This window comes from Rhinatrema bivittatum, chromosome 2 (assembly GCF_901001135.1).
Source record: "Rhinatrema bivittatum chromosome 2, aRhiBiv1.1, whole genome shotgun sequence".
Classification (NCBI taxonomy): domain Eukaryota; kingdom Metazoa; phylum Chordata; class Amphibia; order Gymnophiona; family Rhinatrematidae; genus Rhinatrema; species Rhinatrema bivittatum.
Genome location: NC_042616.1, coordinates 700409384 through 700429761, shown reverse-complemented (window position 1 = coordinate 700429761; position 20378 = coordinate 700409384). Strand labels below are relative to the sequence as shown.

The 20378-nt window shown below is 45.6% G+C and overlaps 1 protein-coding gene across 2 annotated transcripts in view; it reads right to left on the bottom strand.

The window, feature by feature from the left end:
* The window catches only part of SLC26A7 (solute carrier family 26 member 7), a 311800-nt gene that overhangs the window by 57004 nt on the left and 234418 nt on the right, over positions 1–20378 (bottom strand). For both annotated transcript variants that reach the window (XR_003854875.1, XM_029591660.1), the window contains exon 12: positions 5304–5370. Coding sequence is in view for 1 of the 2 variants with exons in the window: in XM_029591660.1 (XP_029447520.1) it covers positions 5304–5370 (67 nt within the window). In the remaining variant the exon portion in view is untranslated. The remainder of the gene's footprint in view (positions 1–5303; positions 5371–20378) is intronic.

The following is a 20378-nucleotide window of genomic DNA, read 5'->3' as shown; positions in this document are numbered from 1 at the left end:
TAGAAAGACATGGTTTAATGGAACAAAGTCAGCATGGCTTTACCCAGGGCAAGTCTTGCCTCACAAATCTGCTTCACTTTTTTGAAGGAGTTAATAAACATGTGGATAAAGGTGAACCGGTAGATATAGTATACTTGGATTTTCAGAAGGCGTTTGACAAAGTTCCTCATGAGAGGCTTCTAGGAAAAGTAAAAAGTCATGGGATAGGTGGCGATGTCCTTTCGTGGATTGCAAACTGGCTAAAAGACAGAAAACAGAGAGTAGGATTAAATGGGCAATTTTCTCAGTGGAAGGGAGTGGACAGTGAAGTGCCTCAGGGATCTGTATTGGGACCCTTACTGTTCAATATATTTATAAATGATCTGGAAAGAAATACGAAGAGTGAGATAATCAAATTTGCAGATGACACAAAATTGTTCAGAGTAGTTAAATCACAAGCAGATTGTGATAAATTACAGGAAGACCTTGTGAGACTGGAAAATTGGGCATCCAAATGGCAGATGAAATTTAATGTGGATAAGTGCAAGGTGATGCATATAGGGAAAAATAACCCATGCTTTAATTACACAATGTTGGGTTCCATATTAGGTGCTACAACCCAAGAAAGAGATCTAGGTGTCATAGTGGATAACACATTGAAATCTTCGGTGCAGTGTGCTGCGGCAGTCAAAAAAGCAAACAGAATGTTGGGAATTATTAGAAAAGGAATGGTGAATAAAACGGAAAATGTCATAATGCCTCTGTATCGCTCCATGGTGAGACCGCACCTTAAATAATGTGTACAATTCTGGTCGCCGCATCTCAAAAAAGATATAATTGCGATGGAGAAGGTACAGAGAAGGGCTACCAAAATGATAAGGGGAATGGAACAACTCCCCTATGAGGAAAGACTAAAGAGGTTAGGACTTTTCAGCTTGGAGAAGAGACGACTGAGGGGGGATATGATAGAGGTGTTTAAAATCATGAGAGGTCTAGAACGGGTAGATGTGAATCGGTTATTTACTCTTTCGGATAGTAGAAAGACTAGGGGGCACTCCATGAAGTTAGCATGGGGCACATTTAAAACGAATCGGAGAAAGTTCTTTTTTACTCAACGCTCAATTAAACTCTGGAATTTGTTGCCAGAGAATGTGGTTAGTGCAGTTAGTATAGCTGTGTTTAAAAAAGGATTGGATAAGTTCTTGGAGGAGAAGTCCATTACCTGCTATTAAGTTCACTTAGAGAATAGCCACTGCCAATAGTAATGGTTACATGGAATAGACTTAGTTTTTGGGTACTTGCCAGGTTCTTATGGCCTGGATTGGCCACTGTTGGAAACAGGATGCTGGGCTTGATGGACCCTTGGTCTGACCCAGTATGGCATTTTCTTATGTTCTTATGTTCTTGGTGACACACTGGTGTCGAACCTCTGCGTTAGAAAATAGCCACTGCAGTTACTAGCAATGGTAACATGGAATAGACTTAGTTTTTGGGTACTTGCCAGGTTCTTATGGCCTGGATTGGCCACTGTTGGAAACAGGATGCTGGGCTTGATGGACCCTTGGTCTGACTCAGTATGGCATGTTCTTCTTATAAGCTGACGGCCTGAGTGCAGAAGATCGCTCCAGGACCCCTTCTGGACCACCAGGGACTTTTGGCAAGTCTTGGGGGGGTCAGGAAGGGTGGGGGATTGTAGTTAATTAAATTTAAAGGGTTGGGATGGGGGTTTTTTTGGGAAATGAATACATATGTAACTAATGAACGGATCAAGGTCACCCGAGAACGGATGCAACGGATTTGGGTCCCGACGAATATGAATACTGAATGGGATGAATCCGTCCCTGCTGCACATCCCTATTTGATGCATTAAACAACTTATTGGCTGACATAAGCAAGGACTGCGCAAAAGCTTTTAAGAACATAAGAAGTTGCCATACTGAATCAAACTGACGGCCCATCAAGTCCAACATCTTGCTTCCAACAGTGGCCAATCCAGGATATAAGTACCTGGTAAGTACCCAAACATTAAGTAGATCCCATGTTACTAATGCCGGAACTAAGCAGTGGATATTTCCTAAGTCAACTTGTGAAAGTTCATTTTCTTTCTGTGCTGCAGTGCTGGTTAGGGATGTGAATCGTATTTCTGACAATTGAAAATATCGTACGATATTTTCAAAGTCGTCAGAAATCAGGGGGCTCCCCGAAACCGATAGGAAATCCCCGCGAAATTGTTCATGAGGATCTCTTATTGTTTTGGTGGAGGGCGGGAAAAACGGCACACAAAAACAACCCCTAAACCCACCCCAACCCTTTAAAACAGCTCCCTTAGCTTCCCCCACCCTCCTGACCCGGCCGGCGCCATCTTTAAAAATGGCACGGGCCATCCAGTGCTCCTACCATGTGACAGGGGCCAGCCAATGGCACGAATACCCTGTCACATAGTAAGAGCAAAGGGCCATCGGCGCCATTTTTATTAGGGGCAGCTGACGGCCCGAGAGCGGGATATCGCTCCCGGGTCCCCCACTGGAGCACCAGGTAATTTTAAAACGTTGGGGGGAGGGGTCGGGATGGTGGGGGAAGCTAAGGGAGCTGTTTTAAAGGGTTGGGGTGGGTTTTTTGTTTATCGGCTCGGGCGCAGCCGATAATAAAAATACCCGATCGGGCCGCACGAAAAAAAATTCACGATGTGAATCGGAACCGGAATCGATTCCAGTTCAGATTCACATCTCTAGTGCTGGTAGCCCTAGCAAAATCCTCCCCCATGAGCTCATGCTCTGACTCTATTGGACAGTACCTCAAATCTCCTGCTTGCTGCTCCAACCCCGTCATCCTATCCCCACAGCAACCAGAGGCACTGAGGGCAACTAGAAGGGAGGGGCAAGAGCAAGGAGCCAACACTGCAGCTGTGAATGGCTGAGAAGTGCCTCTGCTCCCTGTTTTAGCCCTGCTCCACCTGTCCATTCTCCACCCTCAACTGCTATCTGGAGTACAGACATCTTCTCTGCTGTGCTTTGTTTGCTTGGATAGTCAAGACCTTAGGCCTTAGATGTCTATTCTACAGGGACGTGAGGCTCACCTGACAGCAGAGTAGGGAGCCACCCGGAGCTCCAGTCAGGCAAGAATGATTTATGGGAAGAGAAGGGGAGGGGTGAATGCTGAAAGTGGGTGAGAATAGAAGTGGATGAGTGCTTAGGGTGGAGAGTGCAAAAAGGTGGTGAATGTTGTGGAAGGTGAGGAGGGGATGTTAATGTTTGGGGGAAGAGGCACAGGAACTAACAAATATTATGCATTGCTGCTCCTGTCTTCCAGGGGCAGTGAAAGATTTGGGAGGACAAGCTGGGGCATATCAGGGGAGGCGTTAAGTGGGAAGGGAATGAGAAAGAGAGAGGATCGAGTATGAGAGAAAAAGATGGGGGGAACCAGGAAGATGCAGGAGAAGAGCGAGAGAGAGAGAGAGGACCAAGGACTGAGGAAGAGATAGAAGGGAGAAGGAAGAAAGGACCCTGGATAAGGTGCAGGGTGACAGAGGGAAAGAGGACCCAGGACTGAGAGAGTGAAAGGGCCAGGTCCTGGGAAGATGGATACGAAGAAATGACTCAGGATTAGGGAAAGAAAAGGTGACCTGGAATATGGGAGAGATCTGGGAATGGGAGGCCAGGAAGAAGAGAAAGGGGAGAGGAAGAGGGGACTGGGTATTAGATGGGCAGAGAGGGAGAGAGAGAAAGAGGACTGGAAAAGGAGAGAGCTGGGAATGGGGAGAGAGAGATGACCTTGGATTTGGGGGTGGGGGACAATAGGAATGGAGACGAGAGAGGAGGAATGAAGAAAGAACATCATCAAGGAAAAAACAGAAAGACTGAAGAGAAAATGATTAAAATATCCATTCTGAAGGTAAGAGAAGGCAGAAGAAGGAAAGAGCATGTGAGAGAGAGAATAAAAATCAAAAAGGCAACAGAGAGAATGCTATTGATAAGAAAAAAGACAAACCAGAAATGCAAGCCAGAGACAAGAAAAGTTGGAAACTTATTGCCTGACAAAAGAATCTATGGTGTCAATTTTAAGACCCCAGCGTGTGAAAATCCATGTGCACGTAGTTCCCGGCATACACACGTGGACTTGTCAATTTTATAACATGCACATGTTGGCACTTGCATGTTATAAAATACGGGTCCCGCGCACACATGCACGCCGGATTTTCATGTCCGCGCGCATATGCGGCCGGGTATTCAGCTACACGTGCGGGGGGGGGGGATTTTTGAAAAATACGTGCGGTAACGCAATTGGGCCTCCCCCAGATTGCTCCCAGTCTGCTCCAATTAAGGGGTACATTTTTTATTTTGCTACTTAATGCTCCTCTAGAGCAGAAGTTATCTCCACGCACCGGCCAGCTGCTGGAGTGCGTTTCCCCAGGACAGCATCGAATGGCACTGTCCTGGTCCACCTCCTGGTCTGCCCCTCCCACCTAGACTACACCCCCCCAGCCCGCCCCTTTCTAGAGGCCCGGCACTTCGGCACGTAACGGGGGTTACATGTGTGGCCAGGCCCTTCCAAAAATGCGCACGGCATGCACAGGGCCTGGCAACATGCATAACCTCCGATTTTTATGCGCACGCAGGTTTTAAAATCGGGCCATTAATGAATATCCTGTGACCCAGTTCAAATGGAAATGTCTTCCAGTTACAATTTACATGTTGGGAATAGCTGGATTTTCTTGGCTAATTTTGATTTATTCAGGTATATAATTAATTCTCTTGTATGCAGGACATACCCACCAGCACAGAGGCTTTTGTATTGGGCTAAATATATTTTGTGGCAATAAAACTTAAAGAATGTGCTTTTAACTATATTTTGAGAGTAGATTAATAAATTTTCCATGGGGACAGTCTACCAAACATTTCCCCAATCGCCAAAATAAACTATTTGCTCACTATTAGCATGATAGGGAACAAGTATCCTGGATTCATCCACCAGAACTCTGGTAACTTTACCCTCCTTCCCACTGGAAGGAGGAAAGCAGCACTTATTATTGGTATGTGACTCCTTTATCAGCTTCAATCTGATGTTCAAATATGTTGGGCTCTGTAATCCCGCAGGATTCACTGGTTCTGCAATTTCAGGAGTAAGATTGAAGCTGGCAGAAGAGCCACACATGAGTAAAAAGTGCTAATTTCCTTCTACTGGTGATAAGGGGGGAGGGTGAGAATCCTGCAAAATTTGGTTTGGTATGCCACAAGGATTGAAGAAACTTGAAAGTGTGCCATGAAATAAAAAAGGTTGATGATCACTGCCCTAATAGAAAAGATACCAAAGAAAATATATCTTACATGCTGAACATCCTCAATTAATTTGCAGTTCTCTTCTTTCATATTGATCAAGTTTAATGTCTTCGCTCTGTATGCACAAAAGAAATTCATGCAAATGATTAGTTTTGTTTGGTTAGTCATGATACGTTTCTAAGACATAGGCTACAATACCTGGAACACTAGATTCTGAAAGACATTATTTGTCTATCATCAGATTAATAAAATTAACCAAAAGAGAAATGGATGAAAGCCCTGCTTCTAAACATATCAAAATATGGCAGATCCAATCAAAATTGCAAAATCAAAGACTACAAACCCAATTAAATGAAAAGAGAATATCTAAAAGACCAAAACCATAAATTAGTTCTCATAAAGAGAGTGATGAAATAGAGGTTTCGAACAGGCTGAAGCTGCCTGAAGAGACAAGGCAGTTAGGTTGTCCAGGAGACAGAAGGAGCTCTAAAAGGAGTCCTGAGGGAACACTGTCTTAGCGCAGAAAGAAAAAGTGAAGAAGAGTTGGCTATGGGATTGTAAAGCCAATAGGAACAGGAAGCACAGGGCAGCTGGGATTTGTAGTTTGGAGATCTTTGGCAGAGAGGAATTAGGGTGAAGGTGTGGTAATAATTGGGAGTTACACCTGAGGCTAATTATAGAGCTACTGCAAAGAATCAGCATGGCTCTTAAGGGAGAGAGCACTGCCTCTCAGGCAGAAAGGGAGACATGGGTGGGGAGCCAGGAGAGAGGGCTTCCCTAGGCCCAGATGCAGAGATATTCACAGCTTTTGGATAGGAATTGTGAAGCAGCAAAAGGGCAGTTAGGAAGCAGGTTCTGTATGGTCCTGGGGAATTGGACTGGCCTGTGAGTGACTACCAATGAATCCTACTGGGGTGGTCCTGCTATCTCAGGACAGAAACTGAAAGCCATAAATGTGAAGTGAACAGCAATGTATGGAATAAATTAGCTTGTTACTGCAAGTGGCTGCCTCTGAGCTATGTGTTCCAGAGAACTGTCAGTAGGTCATGTGGGGGGTCTGTTTCAGAAGATCTATGAGGAGAGGCTGAAGGATCTAAATATGAATATCCTGGAGCAGAGGAGGTGCTGGAGAGATATGCTACAGACCTTCAGATACCTGACAGGTATTAACAATGCACAAACTTCAAACCTTTTCCGTTGGAAAGGAAACAGTAGAACTAGGGGGTCACAATTTGAAGCTCGGGGGGGGGGGGGGGAAGAATCAATATCAGGAAATATTTCTTCATGGAGAGGGTGTGGATGCCTGGAATGCCCTCCCAGAAAAGGTGGTGAAGATGAAAACAGCTAATGAATTCAAAAGGGCATGGGACAAACACTGCCAATCCCTAAAGGCATAAAGAAACGGATGATGTAACATTTCTGCATGAGGGTAACCTGGACGGAATGGCAGTTACCGCTCTTAACAGAACGCATGGGGGTAACCTGCACGGAATGGCAGTTACCGCCCTTAACAGTACGCATGGGGTAACTTGCACAGAATGGCAATTACTGTCATAAGCAAATTGCTGGGCAGACTAGATGGACCATTTGGTCTTTATCTGCTGTCATTACTATGTTACTAAATGAAGAGCCCAGGTGATGGTCTGTGACACAGATTAACTATGAGAGTATGTTTTTACATTGTAAGGGAGATCAGAACATGTGCACTGACAACGGGAATCATTCATAATGGAGAATCAGGAATAGGAGACAATGGGAGAATTCTGGAAAGATGCAATGATGTGGGAGTCATAGGCAGAACTGCTGTAGATTATGCAGTGAATTTTCAAAGGGATTACACGTGGAAAATTAGCATGTATGCACATAAATAGGGTTGTATTTGCATACAGGCTATTTTATAAACATCGAAGGTACACACATATTTTCAGTTTCACACACACATTTACTGATACAAAAAAGGGGCAGTCTAGGGCCATGGTCAAGAAGTATGCATGGAAATTGCTTTTTTGTAAGAGATTCGTGAATAAACTAACTTATGTACAATTTTACATCTGCTAATTAACTAGCACAATTGAAACTGGATTTCTCTGCAATTTCTGTGTGGGAGGTTTAGAGGAACTGATGGGGGTTCAGGTGTTGGCAGAACAAAACCAATTTACCCATTCAATTGGCCTGGTAATCTCTGTCCACATTGTTAAGAATATACCCAAGCTGCCAGCCATTCAGCTTCACTGCTTGTAAACTATCGCTTCCAATCCAGTACAGTTTTTGATGTTTTCCTCTTTAGCACTCCACCATCTTGGGGAGATGAGCAAACAAAATTCCCTATTTAGTTCACACCCAGAACGACTCCTTTTCCATATCAAACCACAAAGCTAGGGAGCCGGTGGTTGAGGAGAGAGGGCAACCAGGACCTGCGCCACTTTTGTGAGACCCCTAGAACATAGGGTGAAGTCCCGGAACAACAAAAGGACTCGGCCTGCCTGGAGCCAGAACGAGGCGGCCTGCCTGGACTCAGAACGAGGCCAAGGAGTGATGTCAGTGCAGGGCATCCGCTACTATAAAGTAAGTAGCGGATAGCGCGCAGCCGCCGTCGGCGTGCTGCCTAAGCCGCGCGCTCCATAAGGGGCGTGCAGCTTGGTCCGGCTTAGGCCAGCGAAGGCTGGAAGGCTGCCATGGAATTTCGGTTTTTGGATCGAAAATCCTTCCCTCATCTCCTAAACCAGAATTTATTTGAATTCGACAGAAGTGTGAGTAGAGACTCTAGTTTTATTATTACTGCTTTTTGTCTATTAAATGATGCCGCATACAAAAAGAAAAGGCAACGTCAGGCAGGATGCCTCGACCCCAGCCAGACCTAGCCTGGTTCAAACAACATTAGCAGGTATCTACTCGCTTACAGATAAAACGACCCCGGAGAGTCCCATTACAATGGAGGATATTGAGCATATCTCCCTATTATCAGGAGAAGTAAGCCTAAGTCCCGGAGTCCCAACAACCCCAGCACCACCAATGAGCGTTGCAACCACCAATGCCCTAGGTTCACCCACAACACGGACTGCGTCTTCTGGGTTGAGCCCGTTTGAGGAGGACGAGGGTAGGGAAATAGCAAGACCGAAGGAAACGGAGGGATTGGTCCTCCCGCCCCAATTGGTGGTGCGAAAGAGTGAAAATACCGATGATCAAGCTTTGGTATCTGGAGGAAGTACGGTAGTCCGCCTCACTGGGGATACTTCTAGACAAGATCTCTTTAATCTATTGGGTAAACCTTCTACTTCTAATGCTAAATCTGGAGGACCTAAACATGTGTCTTTGGAAATGTTATGGTCAGTGATAATATCATTACAGAATAATATTGTGAATTTAAATACTAACATAAAAGATATGCAGATGACTTTGTTGAATTTAAACCCTTTAGTAACTAGCAATGAAGTATCTCTTGTGAAGGTAAAAGAAGAATTAAATACAATAAAAGAAGTTCAAACATTGATAATAAAGGGAGAAAATATCTTGTAAAAAAAATGGAAAATTTGGAAAACACAGTTCGCTACTGCAATTTAAGATTTGTTAATTTTCCTAAATGCAGAATGATTTCCCCAAGGGAACAACTTAAGAATTATCTTAGAAAAGTTTTGTTATTTACACCTGAAAGTCTCCCCTTAATTATGAATGTTTATTTTTTGAATGAGAGAAATCAAAATTTAAACACAGATTCACCTCCACAAGAAACTACTTTGAATGTTACAGAACTTTTAGAAACTTCATATACTGCCCAGATTGAGAAAAGAGGAACTCTTATGGTAAAATTTGCCCATTCTTTGGATAGGGATAAAGTGTTAAAATTATTTATGCAAAATAGAACCTCTCTCTATCTGGGTCAGAAGATATGGGTTTACCCAGATGTGGCAAAAGAAACTCAACTTAGAAGAAAAAAGTTTATTAGTTTAGCCAATGTAGCTAGAACATATGGTATCCAAATACTCATAAGGTTCCCAAGTAAATGCATCATGCGTGTGGATGGTATAAAATATATCTATTACGATCCAATGGATTTAGAAAGATTTTTGGAAGAATGTAGGAACCAGAGAGGGGGGGGCGGAATCCCCAGATCATAACTCAGTTGGAAATGTACAAAATGAATAATCTGTATTACTGCTGTTTATATTATATTAAAGAATCAATTTTCTTTAGTTATTATTAGATTTGCTCTAGAGGCTCCCTTTATTGTTTAGTAACATGAAATCAGGAGAATAAGGTAATTTGACCTTGTGTTAGTCAAATGTTATATTTTTTAAGTATGTATCTATTATTGTTCCTGATTTCTTAAGAATTCAATGTAAAAATTGAATACTAAATATGAATGGATTTACTTTGTAAACAAAATTCATAAATAAAGAATTTAAAAAAAAAACCCACAAAGCTAGTTGGCCTGTCAAACAGACCTATTTATGTGAGCACCTGTTGTGGAGCGCTAGGAGAGCAGTCCCGCGTACCAGGAGATATGTGTTCTTGGACCACGGCTCGACCCCAGAGGAACTCCGAAGAGGTGTCGCGGCAGGCGAGGCATGCCCGAGCATGGACTGGATAGGAGCGAGGCTGAACTGAAGACAGATGACTGAAGATACTGACCCGCCTGCGGACCTGCACACTTCGGAAGACCGTTCCAAGCCCTTTCGGACCTGCCGCAGGGTACGGGAAGAAGCGGCAGGCTGGATGGAGGCCAGAGCAGCGAAGACCGGAACATGGAGATACAGACGAAGACTCAGGAAAAAGGTACTTGGATGCACAGACGAGGACTCAGGAACGAGGTACTTGGATGCACAGATGAGACTCAGGAACGAGGTACAAGGCATTCAGAAGACTCAGGCAAGTACTGGGTTGAGACTGCGACGCAGCGCACCCTACACAGTCCACCCGCGGGACTGGTCACGGACCACGCTGGACTCGAAGAGCTTCTAGACGAGATGTGGAGCAATGAAAAGGGACATGTCTCAGAAGCTGTAGAGGCCCGCACCGAGGCGCGCCCTACTCAGCTGCCAGTGGCTGGTCACGGACCACTCTGACAGTACAGGTTCTGGCAGAGTCTTTGGCACAGATGGAGCAAGCACAAGGGACTCCGTAGACCAGGGACAAGTACAGAAGCGGAAGTCTCCCGGAGACTAGTGCTGCAGAAGTGAGGCAGGTATTGCACCATGAAGCGCCCTAAACAGCTCGCCCACGGGGCTGGTCGCGGACCACGACATGGCATGCCAGGAAGGGTGGCAACGAGGAACCAGGGGTGCAGGATAACTGGTCAGGATCACGGACATCAGGATCAGGAGAAACAACAACTGGACTGGATCACAGACATCAGGAATGGAGAACAAACATCTGGACTGGAACACAGATTACTGGATCAAGAGACAGACCTTGGACTTGGATCACGAACATCAGGCAGACATCTGGACTGGAACATAGATTACAGGAACAGCAGGCGGACATCTGGCTGGAACATGGACATCAGGACAAGACAAGGAGCTCCAATGAAGAACAGGAAACACAGGACCTTGAAGAAGTGCTGGAACAAGGACGACTCCAGGAGCGAAGAACAGCAGGATCCCAGGAGTGTCAACTCCTTGCAAAGGCAAAGCTGGAATGGACGCTGAGCCCTTTTGTAGGGCTGAATAGGACAACGCTCAGGGAGGGGTCAACAGAGGGCCACACCTGGCTGGCCCTTGAAGAGCATGAGAGAGGCGCGCGCCTGCACCTAAGGAAGCTGGAGGAGAGAAGCAAGACAGGCTGGTGGCATCCCCAGCCATGTGGAAGGCCCAGGAAGCAAGGTAGGCATCAGAAGCGGCCTCCAGCTGCAAAGAAGTCAGGCAGAGAGAGTAGGAAGGCCACAGGCACCGGCAGGGATGGCCTCCCTGCCAGCTGAGGACCCCAGGAGAGGCTGCAGTGCGTTGGGGAGAGCAGGAGTAGCAGCGGTGGTCCCGACCGCGAGGGAGAGCTCGCGGCGGGTCGGCCCTGCCACGCAGGGCTGAAGGCAGCCAGGGAGGAGCCCGGCGACGGCGGCACGCTTGCCACGAAGGAGGCAGTGTCCGCGGTCCGACTGGCTGCGAAGGTAGGGAGCCTGCCCGCGCTCCTCGCGGTCCGGACTGCAACAGTACACCCTCCTTAAAGACCCCCTCCTCAAGCCTCTTGTGAACAGCTTGGGAAGAAGGTGGTATTCCATATACCATCATGGGCAATCAAGGATCCAAGGACGAAGCTGGAACTTCTGGGTGAGGAAATGTAGCGAGAAGAATACTTGGGCAGTAGACAAGACAGAAGTGGTCAAGGTCCAGGCAAGACGAACATAGAGCATGGAATGCTGAAGGTGTAAATCAGGCAGGATGCAGGGTTATAGAACCGCAAGATGGCATCTTGGTTCTAGGATCCAGGTGGCAGATGCTAGGCTCCATCCAAGACTTGGCTTTGAATGGAAGTCCTTAATATTACTTAAGGCTGAAGCTGTAGTGCAGGATGGAGTAACAAGGCGAAGACTAGATGCTGAGTTGATGGTTCCAGAGACTTAGCACTTCAGCGACTCAAGGTGGACGATGTTGAAGCAGTTCGGGATGCAACAAGGAATAGTCTTGGTATCACTAGAAGATGGAAGACATCCAACAGTTGGTTCAAGTTGGATTTGAAGTATGGTGGGACACTCGGAGTTGGGTACCAACCAGTAGTTCAATGATCAGAGCTGAAGAGTATTGGTGACCAGATGATTTCGCAGCCTCTAGATGATATGAAGTAAGTGCAAGCGTGACTTCCTAGTATACGTTAGCTAAGGATGGTAGAAGAATGTTTTTTAGTCACTGCTGGCGGTCACGGACGGAATTACACCTGACAAGGAACATTGGGTGAAGTCCTTTGGTTGGTAATTGGACTCCCTAGTGTAGACGTATTACCGATGTTCAGGCTGGTTGAACTGGTAGCTTTAAATAACTGGTGGTGAGAATCAAAATTAAAGCAGAGCAGAAGTATTGTAGGCACAAAAGTTTTGTAATTCCCATCTTAGGAGTGGGCCCTAAGGCTGGGCAGAATCTTAGTGATGCTTGGTTAGTTGACCCTCACACTAGAGTGGTCCTAGACAGATGGTAGGAGATGGACATCCTCTGGACTACTTGAGAGCAAGCTGGAAATAGATGTACTTGGAAAAGGCACACTTGGACAGGCACCTTACTTAGGTGGTGAAGCTTGCAGCGAATCCCAGAGAAGAGGTCACTGGTCTTGAGCTCAGGGTGGTGAGCGAGGCAAGCATGTGGTAACTGGAATTACTGAAGAAACTGAGTGGGAAGAGCGAAGGAGTTTGCCTGTTCAACTCAAAGAGATGACCGATGCTCCAGGCCCCATTGGACGGATGACAACAGATGGGGTGCAGGCGCCTCCTGCAGGTCATCTGGAGAGAAGTGCCACAGGCTGGTGAGTTGAAGACATCTCTTGCAGGATGGTGAACTTGATGGACGAAATGCGCAGGATTCCAGCAAGATAAACTCTACGGAGCAGGTGAGTCCTGAGAGTAGAACAAGAGTGCTCAGAGGGAAAAAATAAAAAATTCTGGACAAGATGGTCAAGCAGATCAGGAACCAGATGCTGCAGCTTGGAAGATGATGGTGAACCTGGGTGCAGGCACCTCCTGCAGGTCGTACAGCAAGTGTACCCAGGCCAAACAAAGTCTCAAGAAGGCACGGTGTAAACAGCTGCTAAAGCCTCTAGCGATGTGGAAAAAACAAAAAATTCAAGCAAGCTGGCGCCTCCAGCAGGTCGGTAGAATTTCAGCGAGAAAACTGGAACAGAAGTTTTTTCCTTAAAAAAAAATTTCTTGGCAAAGAAACTCCGGGACTTGGCATGAGCCCATCACAAGGACATGAATGCTGAACACATGGCCTTCGCACTCTGTTGTGGAGCGCTAGGAGAGCGGTCCCGCTTACCAGGAGATGTGTGTTCTTGGACCATGGCTCGACCCCAGAGGAACTCCGAAGAGGTGCCACGGCAGGCGAGGCATGCCCGAGCATGGGCTGGACAGGAGTGCGGCTGAACTGAAGACAGATGACTGAAGATACTGACCCTCCTCCGGACCTGCACGCTTCAGAAGTCCAGCAACGCAATGGTGGTCTTATGAACAGTCCTCCGATCATTACAAGCCCTTTCGGACCTGCTGCAGGGTACGGGAAGAAGCGGCAGGACGGATGGAGGCCAGGGCAGTGAAGACCGGAACATAGAGAGATACAGATGAAGACTCAGGAACAAGGTACTTGGATGCACAGACGAGACTCAGGAACGAGGTACAAGGCATTCAGAAGACTCAGGAATGAGGTACAAGGCATTCAGAAGACTCAGGCAAGTACTGGGTTGCGCACTGCGACGCAGTGCGCCCTACACAGTCCACCCGCAGGACTGGTCACAGACCACTCTGGACTCGAAGAGCCTCTAGACGAGATGTGGAGCAATGAAAAGGAACATGTCTCAGAAGCTGTAGAGGCCCGCACCGAGGCGCCAGTCTTTGGCACGGACGGAGTAAGCACAAGGGACTCCGTAGACCAGGGACAAGTACAGAAGCGGAAGTCTCCCGTAGGCTAGTGCAACGCCCAGGGAGGGGTCAACAGAGGGCCACACCTGGCTGGCCCTTGAAGAGCAGGAGAGAGGCGCGTGCCCGCACCTAAGGAAGCTGGAGGAGAGAAGCAAGACAGGCTGGTGGCATCCCCAGCCACGTGGAAGGCCCAGGAAGCAAGGTAGGCATCAGAAGTGGCCTCCAGCCACAAAGAAGTCAGGCAGAGAGAGTAGGAAGGCTGCAGGCACCGGCAGGGACGGCCTCCCTGCTGGGCAAGGACCCAGGCTGCAGCAGGCACCAGCAGGGACGGCTTCCCTGCCGGCTGAGGACCCCGGGAGAGGCTGCAGTGCATTGGGGAGAGCAGGAGCGGCAGCGCTGGTCCCGACCGTGAGGGAGAGCTCGCAGCGGGTCGGCCCTGCCGCACAGGGCTGAAGGCAGCCAGGGAGGAGCCTGGCGACGGCTGCACGCTCGTCGCGAAGGAGGCAGGGTCCGCAGCCCGACTGGCCGCGAAGGTAGGGAGTCTGCCCGCGCTCCTCGCAGGCAGGACTGCAACAGCACCTGCATTTTTGCTAGGCCTTCTAGTTATTACATCTTCCAATCGATAATGCTAGATTGCTATTTTTAGACTTGCTAGGGGGAAGTAACATTAAGGTCTTGCGTGGAAAATGCAGAATGTGCTAAGAAAACGTTGCATAGTAGATTTTCCTCTTATAGGTCTTCTGAAAGCAACTCATGGGAGCAATTGTTTATTCTCAGGTCATTTTAAAGTTTATAGTGTGTTCTGGGAGGATTCAGCAGCACAGAAATTGCAAAATGACTGAAATATGTTAGTTGCTAATACAAAAAATATGTTGTATAGTCTAAATATGTTGCATAGTACAACAAATGCAGCTTTCCTGACAAGTTAATGTTATTTTAATCAAATTGTATATAAATATTTCTAACCAATTCATAAATATTTCTTGCCAATTCAATAAAAATATTCCCTCACAAGTGCACACACAAAATATGACTTCTTATACACAAGCAAGCCTTAAACCATATGAATAAATGATTAATAGTATTAGTATTGTAATTCTAGACCTTTAAAATTTTTATTCATTCTCACAAAAGTCAGATTAAAAAACTATGACCAGCTAATCTGTGAGAAAATGCCCCGAATGGTGAATGGAACCATAATTGATTTAAGGAGCCATTCACAGTTTCACTGTTGCAGATATGTACACTTCCATACAGTATATATCCATGTGTTCAGGGCACTCTCTCACCAATAAGATGTTACCTATTTTCACTTGATTTCTATAAAGGATAAATAAAGATTTTGAAGGTCTATAATTATACCAATACTGCCATATTTTCTCTGGTAACAGTTATGTTGTGTATAAGAACCCATTTATATTTTATATTTTTTATGTTACTTTATTTATTTTGTTTGCATTTATAGACTTTGATTTTGTGTTTTTGAGTATGAAGAATAATGAAGTTAACGTTTGATCTTCTATCTACTTTATTCGTTGATGCCTTAAAAATCTCCATTTTAAATGTGGCCTAAAATGTTATCTTCTTCCCCAAACCCTTTCTGCCTTTAGATAAAATGGCAGAAAGAGGTTCAGGGGTGTGCATAGAATGGGTATTTTTAAAACAGCATTTTTTTAAATCATAGATTTTACAGTGAAAACAGCCTATAAAGTTAACCCAGAGAATACAATCACCCCAATAGTTTGTAAGCAAACTGCCAAAGGTACTGGGGGACTGTCATGGCAATTTGAAAAAACAATAAAACCCGGGTATATTTCCAAGGTCTTCTTTCTGCCATTTATCTTAAAGACAAACAGAAAAGTTTTGGAAAAGTGAGATTTTTTTTAAGGATTCAAAACTAAACAGAAGGGTACTAATGAGAATGGTATTCTCTGTAGTGATGGACATCTACCTCCTGGAAGAATACGGTGTAAGGATATAGCATATTTGCTCAATAAAATACCTAACAATAGATAGTTAATTGATGATTGTCCATAACTGGTACCAATTAGATGGGAAAAATTGAAGATGATTTATACATACATCTAAGTTGATTTTAATTTAGAAAAATGTAAGCGAGAGCTTCAGCTTTCCCCAATTGGATATGGTTGCTCCAATTGGATACTCAGTACATCACAAGTAGAATGACACTAAAATGGCACTTGCTGGCATTTTGCAATTTGCAATACATTATACAAAATAAAATTTTAATCATAAATCATGCATTTCTGAACAAACCAAAGGAATTAACCCCTTTCCGGTCCAGCCCGAATATATTCGGCAGTGAGCCTATTGTGTTGTGTTTTCTTATCCTGAAGGGGCTTAATGACGCACAAAAATCAAATCTTATCTGATGGAAAGGAAGTTTTAAACTAGGAGTCATGATATCAAACTTCAAGGGGGAAGACTCAGGAGCAATGTCAGGAAATATTTCTTCTGGAAAGGGTGGTGAAGACAAAATAGTAATGGAATTCATAAAGGGCGTGGGACAAACACAGAGGATCCCTTCTGGCTAGAAAATGGAAATGAAGAAATGGAGTAACTTCTCTATTACATCTAAAGTTTACATTTCTGCTTGGAGGTAACCTACTACCCTAAAATATTTGCTGGGCAGACTAGATGGACCATTTTGGTCTTTATCTGACATCATTTACTATGTTAGCCATGAATACATAATAAGGTAGATTTTAAAAGTCTTGTGTATGCAAAAACACCTGCTTATGTTAGTGGGCTGTGTGGGAGCTATGTGAATTTTGAAAAGCTGTGTGCCCAGAAAGTGGGTATTCCACAGGTGGGGGCCAGCATTAATGTGTGTAATTGTAAATTTTCCTTGGCTGGCATGCATGCCACTTTGGTGCAGCTTGAGAGAGAGAAACTCCTTTATAGCCCTCAGTCTGATACTCTATATATGAACCCTTGTAAGGGGGCACTTTCATTCGGGATGAGTTTTCCAGAGGTGGGTTGGGGTTGGGGGGGGGGGGGGAGGGTGTTACACACACATTCAGAGATATCCATTGTAAAATTGACATTAAATAAAGATTTTTAGACCTTATAAGCGATGAAAAGGAGTTGATTTGTACAACGCAGCTAGCAGAGACTGCAGTGTACAAATCAACTCCTCTTTTTAGAATTGTCATCACTTATAAGGTCAAAACATTTTTAATGGTGTGAGTTGTACAATGGATACCTCTGAATGTGTCTATAATACCACCTCCCTAACCCCAACCCACCTCCCGAAAACTCACCCTGAATGAAAGTGCCCCTTACAATGGTCCATATAAAGAGTATAAAACTGACCCTCTCTTTCTCTCTCTCATCTAGCCAGGAGCTGTAGCAAAGTGCCACATAAGATATGTGCATACAGCTGTAGACATGTGCACACAAACAGCATTTTATAACCTACACACGTAGGTTATAAAATAGCATATATTTTTGTGCACGGCGAAATATACAGATTTATGGGCACATTCGCAGCCCTTTTAAAGTCTCCTTTAATCCCTTTTTGTTCATGATCCATTCAGCAAGCAACATGTCAACTGAAAGAACTGCATAATAAACCACAAGTAAAGTCTGTTCATGAAAACAATGATCTCTTAACTTTCGTACAAATTAGTAGTATTTGCATTGGTCCTGAAGCAAAATAGATTCTTTGCAGGCTTTGATACATGTTTATGAACTGACATAAGAATTACCCAAAGATGTTGTTGATGGCTCACATCTGAAAAGAAATGGCCTAGTGGTTAGAGCAAAGGGCAAAAAACAAGAGAAACCAGGTTTCAAATCCACTTACTCTACTAAGACTCCCCATGACCTCGGGCAAGTCTCTTTATCACCCATTGCTTCAAGTGCCCATTAAATTGTCAGCTCCTTAGAGGAACTTATTGTACCATTTCACACTGGTTCAATAAAAAATAATCACATCCTGTAACAAATCTACTGATCTTTGGGAAATGTTCTAGCCGTACAGGCCACTTTTAGCATTTCTCTTATTGAGTGCTATTGTTTACAAAGCAGTAACAAGAAACACATGTTGGCTAAAACCATTTAGTTTTGTATGTGGTAGGGACAATGTTTGAGAGAGTAGGATAGGAGAGAAGCAAAAAAAAATTAGGAATGCTCTCTGATGAACATGCTTTGTTTTCTATACAGTTTATAAATGATTGCAATCTTATCAGAATCAGATCATTTTATTATTATGGCATGAACTTGGGGCTCATCCACCCCAAATCAGCGTGGCTTCTGGAGGTCAAAAAGGGGAAACAAAGCTGAAGAGTTTGTGTTATTAAAAACAAACAGCCACAACCTATCTGACCCCCAAAATATATACATATTCAGAATGGGCCAGAAAAAAAATAATCCGGCACCCAAGAGGAGGAGCCACTGTAAATGCCCTTCAGACCCGATCAGCTGTGCCACAGAAAAGTCCCCACTGCCTGATGCTCAGATCCAGATCAGCAGCTGGGCTCTACTCTTAGCATCTCACAGCGACAAGACACCAGTTGTGGCTTTTAAACATGAGGCAGCTCCTTTCTGAGAACACATGTAATGCATATCTCTTCTTCCCAGCCTCAGCAAGAACCCTGGGATGTGGTTATTTTGTCTAGCGCACATTACACAGAGCATCTCCTCCTCTTCCCCCTCCTCCTCTGATACCTTCCAGCTTCTGTCCTTCACCCAGGCTGAATGAGAAGAGGCGAGAGAGCACTGAGCACTGGATGTGACATTGTTAGTGTTGGGAAGAGCAGCAGTGAAGGAGCTTTGGCAGTCCCCTGCAGCAGCCAAAGTAACTGAGCCAGCAGCCGATATTGCACCAAATTCTCCCTTATTCTGCACTTGTATATAGAGGGAACTGGTCCATCATGATGGGTTTATCTGGGCCTCTGTCTTCTCTCTCCCATTGTTTTAAAAATTGGAAGAGAGACTGGTGGAGCTTTTAATGCTTCCCTAACTCTTCTTTTGGTCATATAAGTCCTCTTCATATCTACACTCTCAGTTTTGTGAAGGGTGATGTGACTTGGGCTTGAAAAGGTTAGGAAATAGTGTGCTAGATTCATGCCCTCCACTCCACCTATAAGCCTTTCTACCGTAGCAAATTAGAATAATAAGGGCAAGTAGATAGGTGCAATGAGGCTAAAGTACATCCTGTAGTCCTGGGGGAATCCTGCACTCCTGCGGAGCGCAGAATTTGCACAGAATCCCCCCCCCCAATGCAGAATTGCCAAACTCTGCGCAGAAAATGGCATAGAAGATGAAGGCCCCGGCATACTGAGAACGGAGCACTCCGTTTGCGACGAAGATGAAAGCCCCGGCACACCGTGTGTGGTGAAGATGAAGGCCCCAGCGTGCCGCAAATGGAGCTGCGCATTCGCAGCGAAGATGACGAGCCCTGTGGGATGTGCTCTGCTCACGGCGTAGATGAAGGCCCTGGTGAGAGTGAATGTGTGTAGAGAGGTGTGAGAATGGATGGGGGCGGGGTGTGAGAGAGGGGAGGGGGTATGGGGGAGAGGAGAGTGAGTGAGCAGAGAGGGGGTGTGAAAGGGGGAGGGAGTGAGGAGGAGAGGGAGAGAGGAGGAGGGGAAGGGGGAGGGAGTGTGAGAGAGAGAGCAGGGGGTGAGCAGGAGGGTGTGAGAGAGAGCAGGGAAGGTGAGAGAGCAGGGGGTGTGAGAGAGACCAGGGAGGGTAAGCAGAGGTGTGTGAAAGAGAGCAGGGGGGGTGCTTGAGTGTGGGTACTAGGGATGTGCACAATCTTTTTTTCGGTTCATTTTCGGGTTCGAGGTGGACCATTTCGGTCCACTCCCCAAACCCAATAACTTTTTTCGTTTTGTTTTCAGAAACAAACTGAAAAAAAACAACCCACCCCCAACCCTTCAAATGTACTTAATTACAACCCCCCCCCCCCACCCACCATCTTGATCCCCCCCAAGACTTACTAAAAGCCCTGGTGGTCCAGCAGGGTCCCATGAGTGATCTCTCCCTCTCGGGCCATCAGCTGCCACTAAGCAAAATGGCACTGGTGGTGCTTTGCCCTTACCATGTGACATGGGCTACCGGTGCCATTGGTCAGCCCCTGTCACATGGTAGGAGCAATGGATGGCCGGTGCCATCTTAGAAAATGGCGCGGGCCATTCATTGCTCCTTCCACATGACAGGGGCCGACCGACAGCCCAAGAGCGGTAGATCGCTCCCGGGACCTCCACTGGACCACCAAGGCTTTCAGTATGTCTTGGGGGGGATCGGGATGGTGGAGGGTTGTAATTAAGTAAATTTGAAGGGTTGAGTTGGGTTATGTTATTTTTTAAATAAATGTGCCCCTCCCCCCGCCCCCCCCCCCACTAACCCAAAAAATGAATTTTTACCGAATTTCGGGAAAAATCCGTTTCGGGATTCAGGACTCTCGAACCAGGATGAATTAGGCAATTTCGTTGAAATTGCCTAATTTGTTCTAAATGAATGCACATCCCTAGTGGGTGCCAGAGAGAGGGAGCCCAGATGAGGAGATTGTGAAAAGGTGTGTATGTGTGTGAGAGATAGGG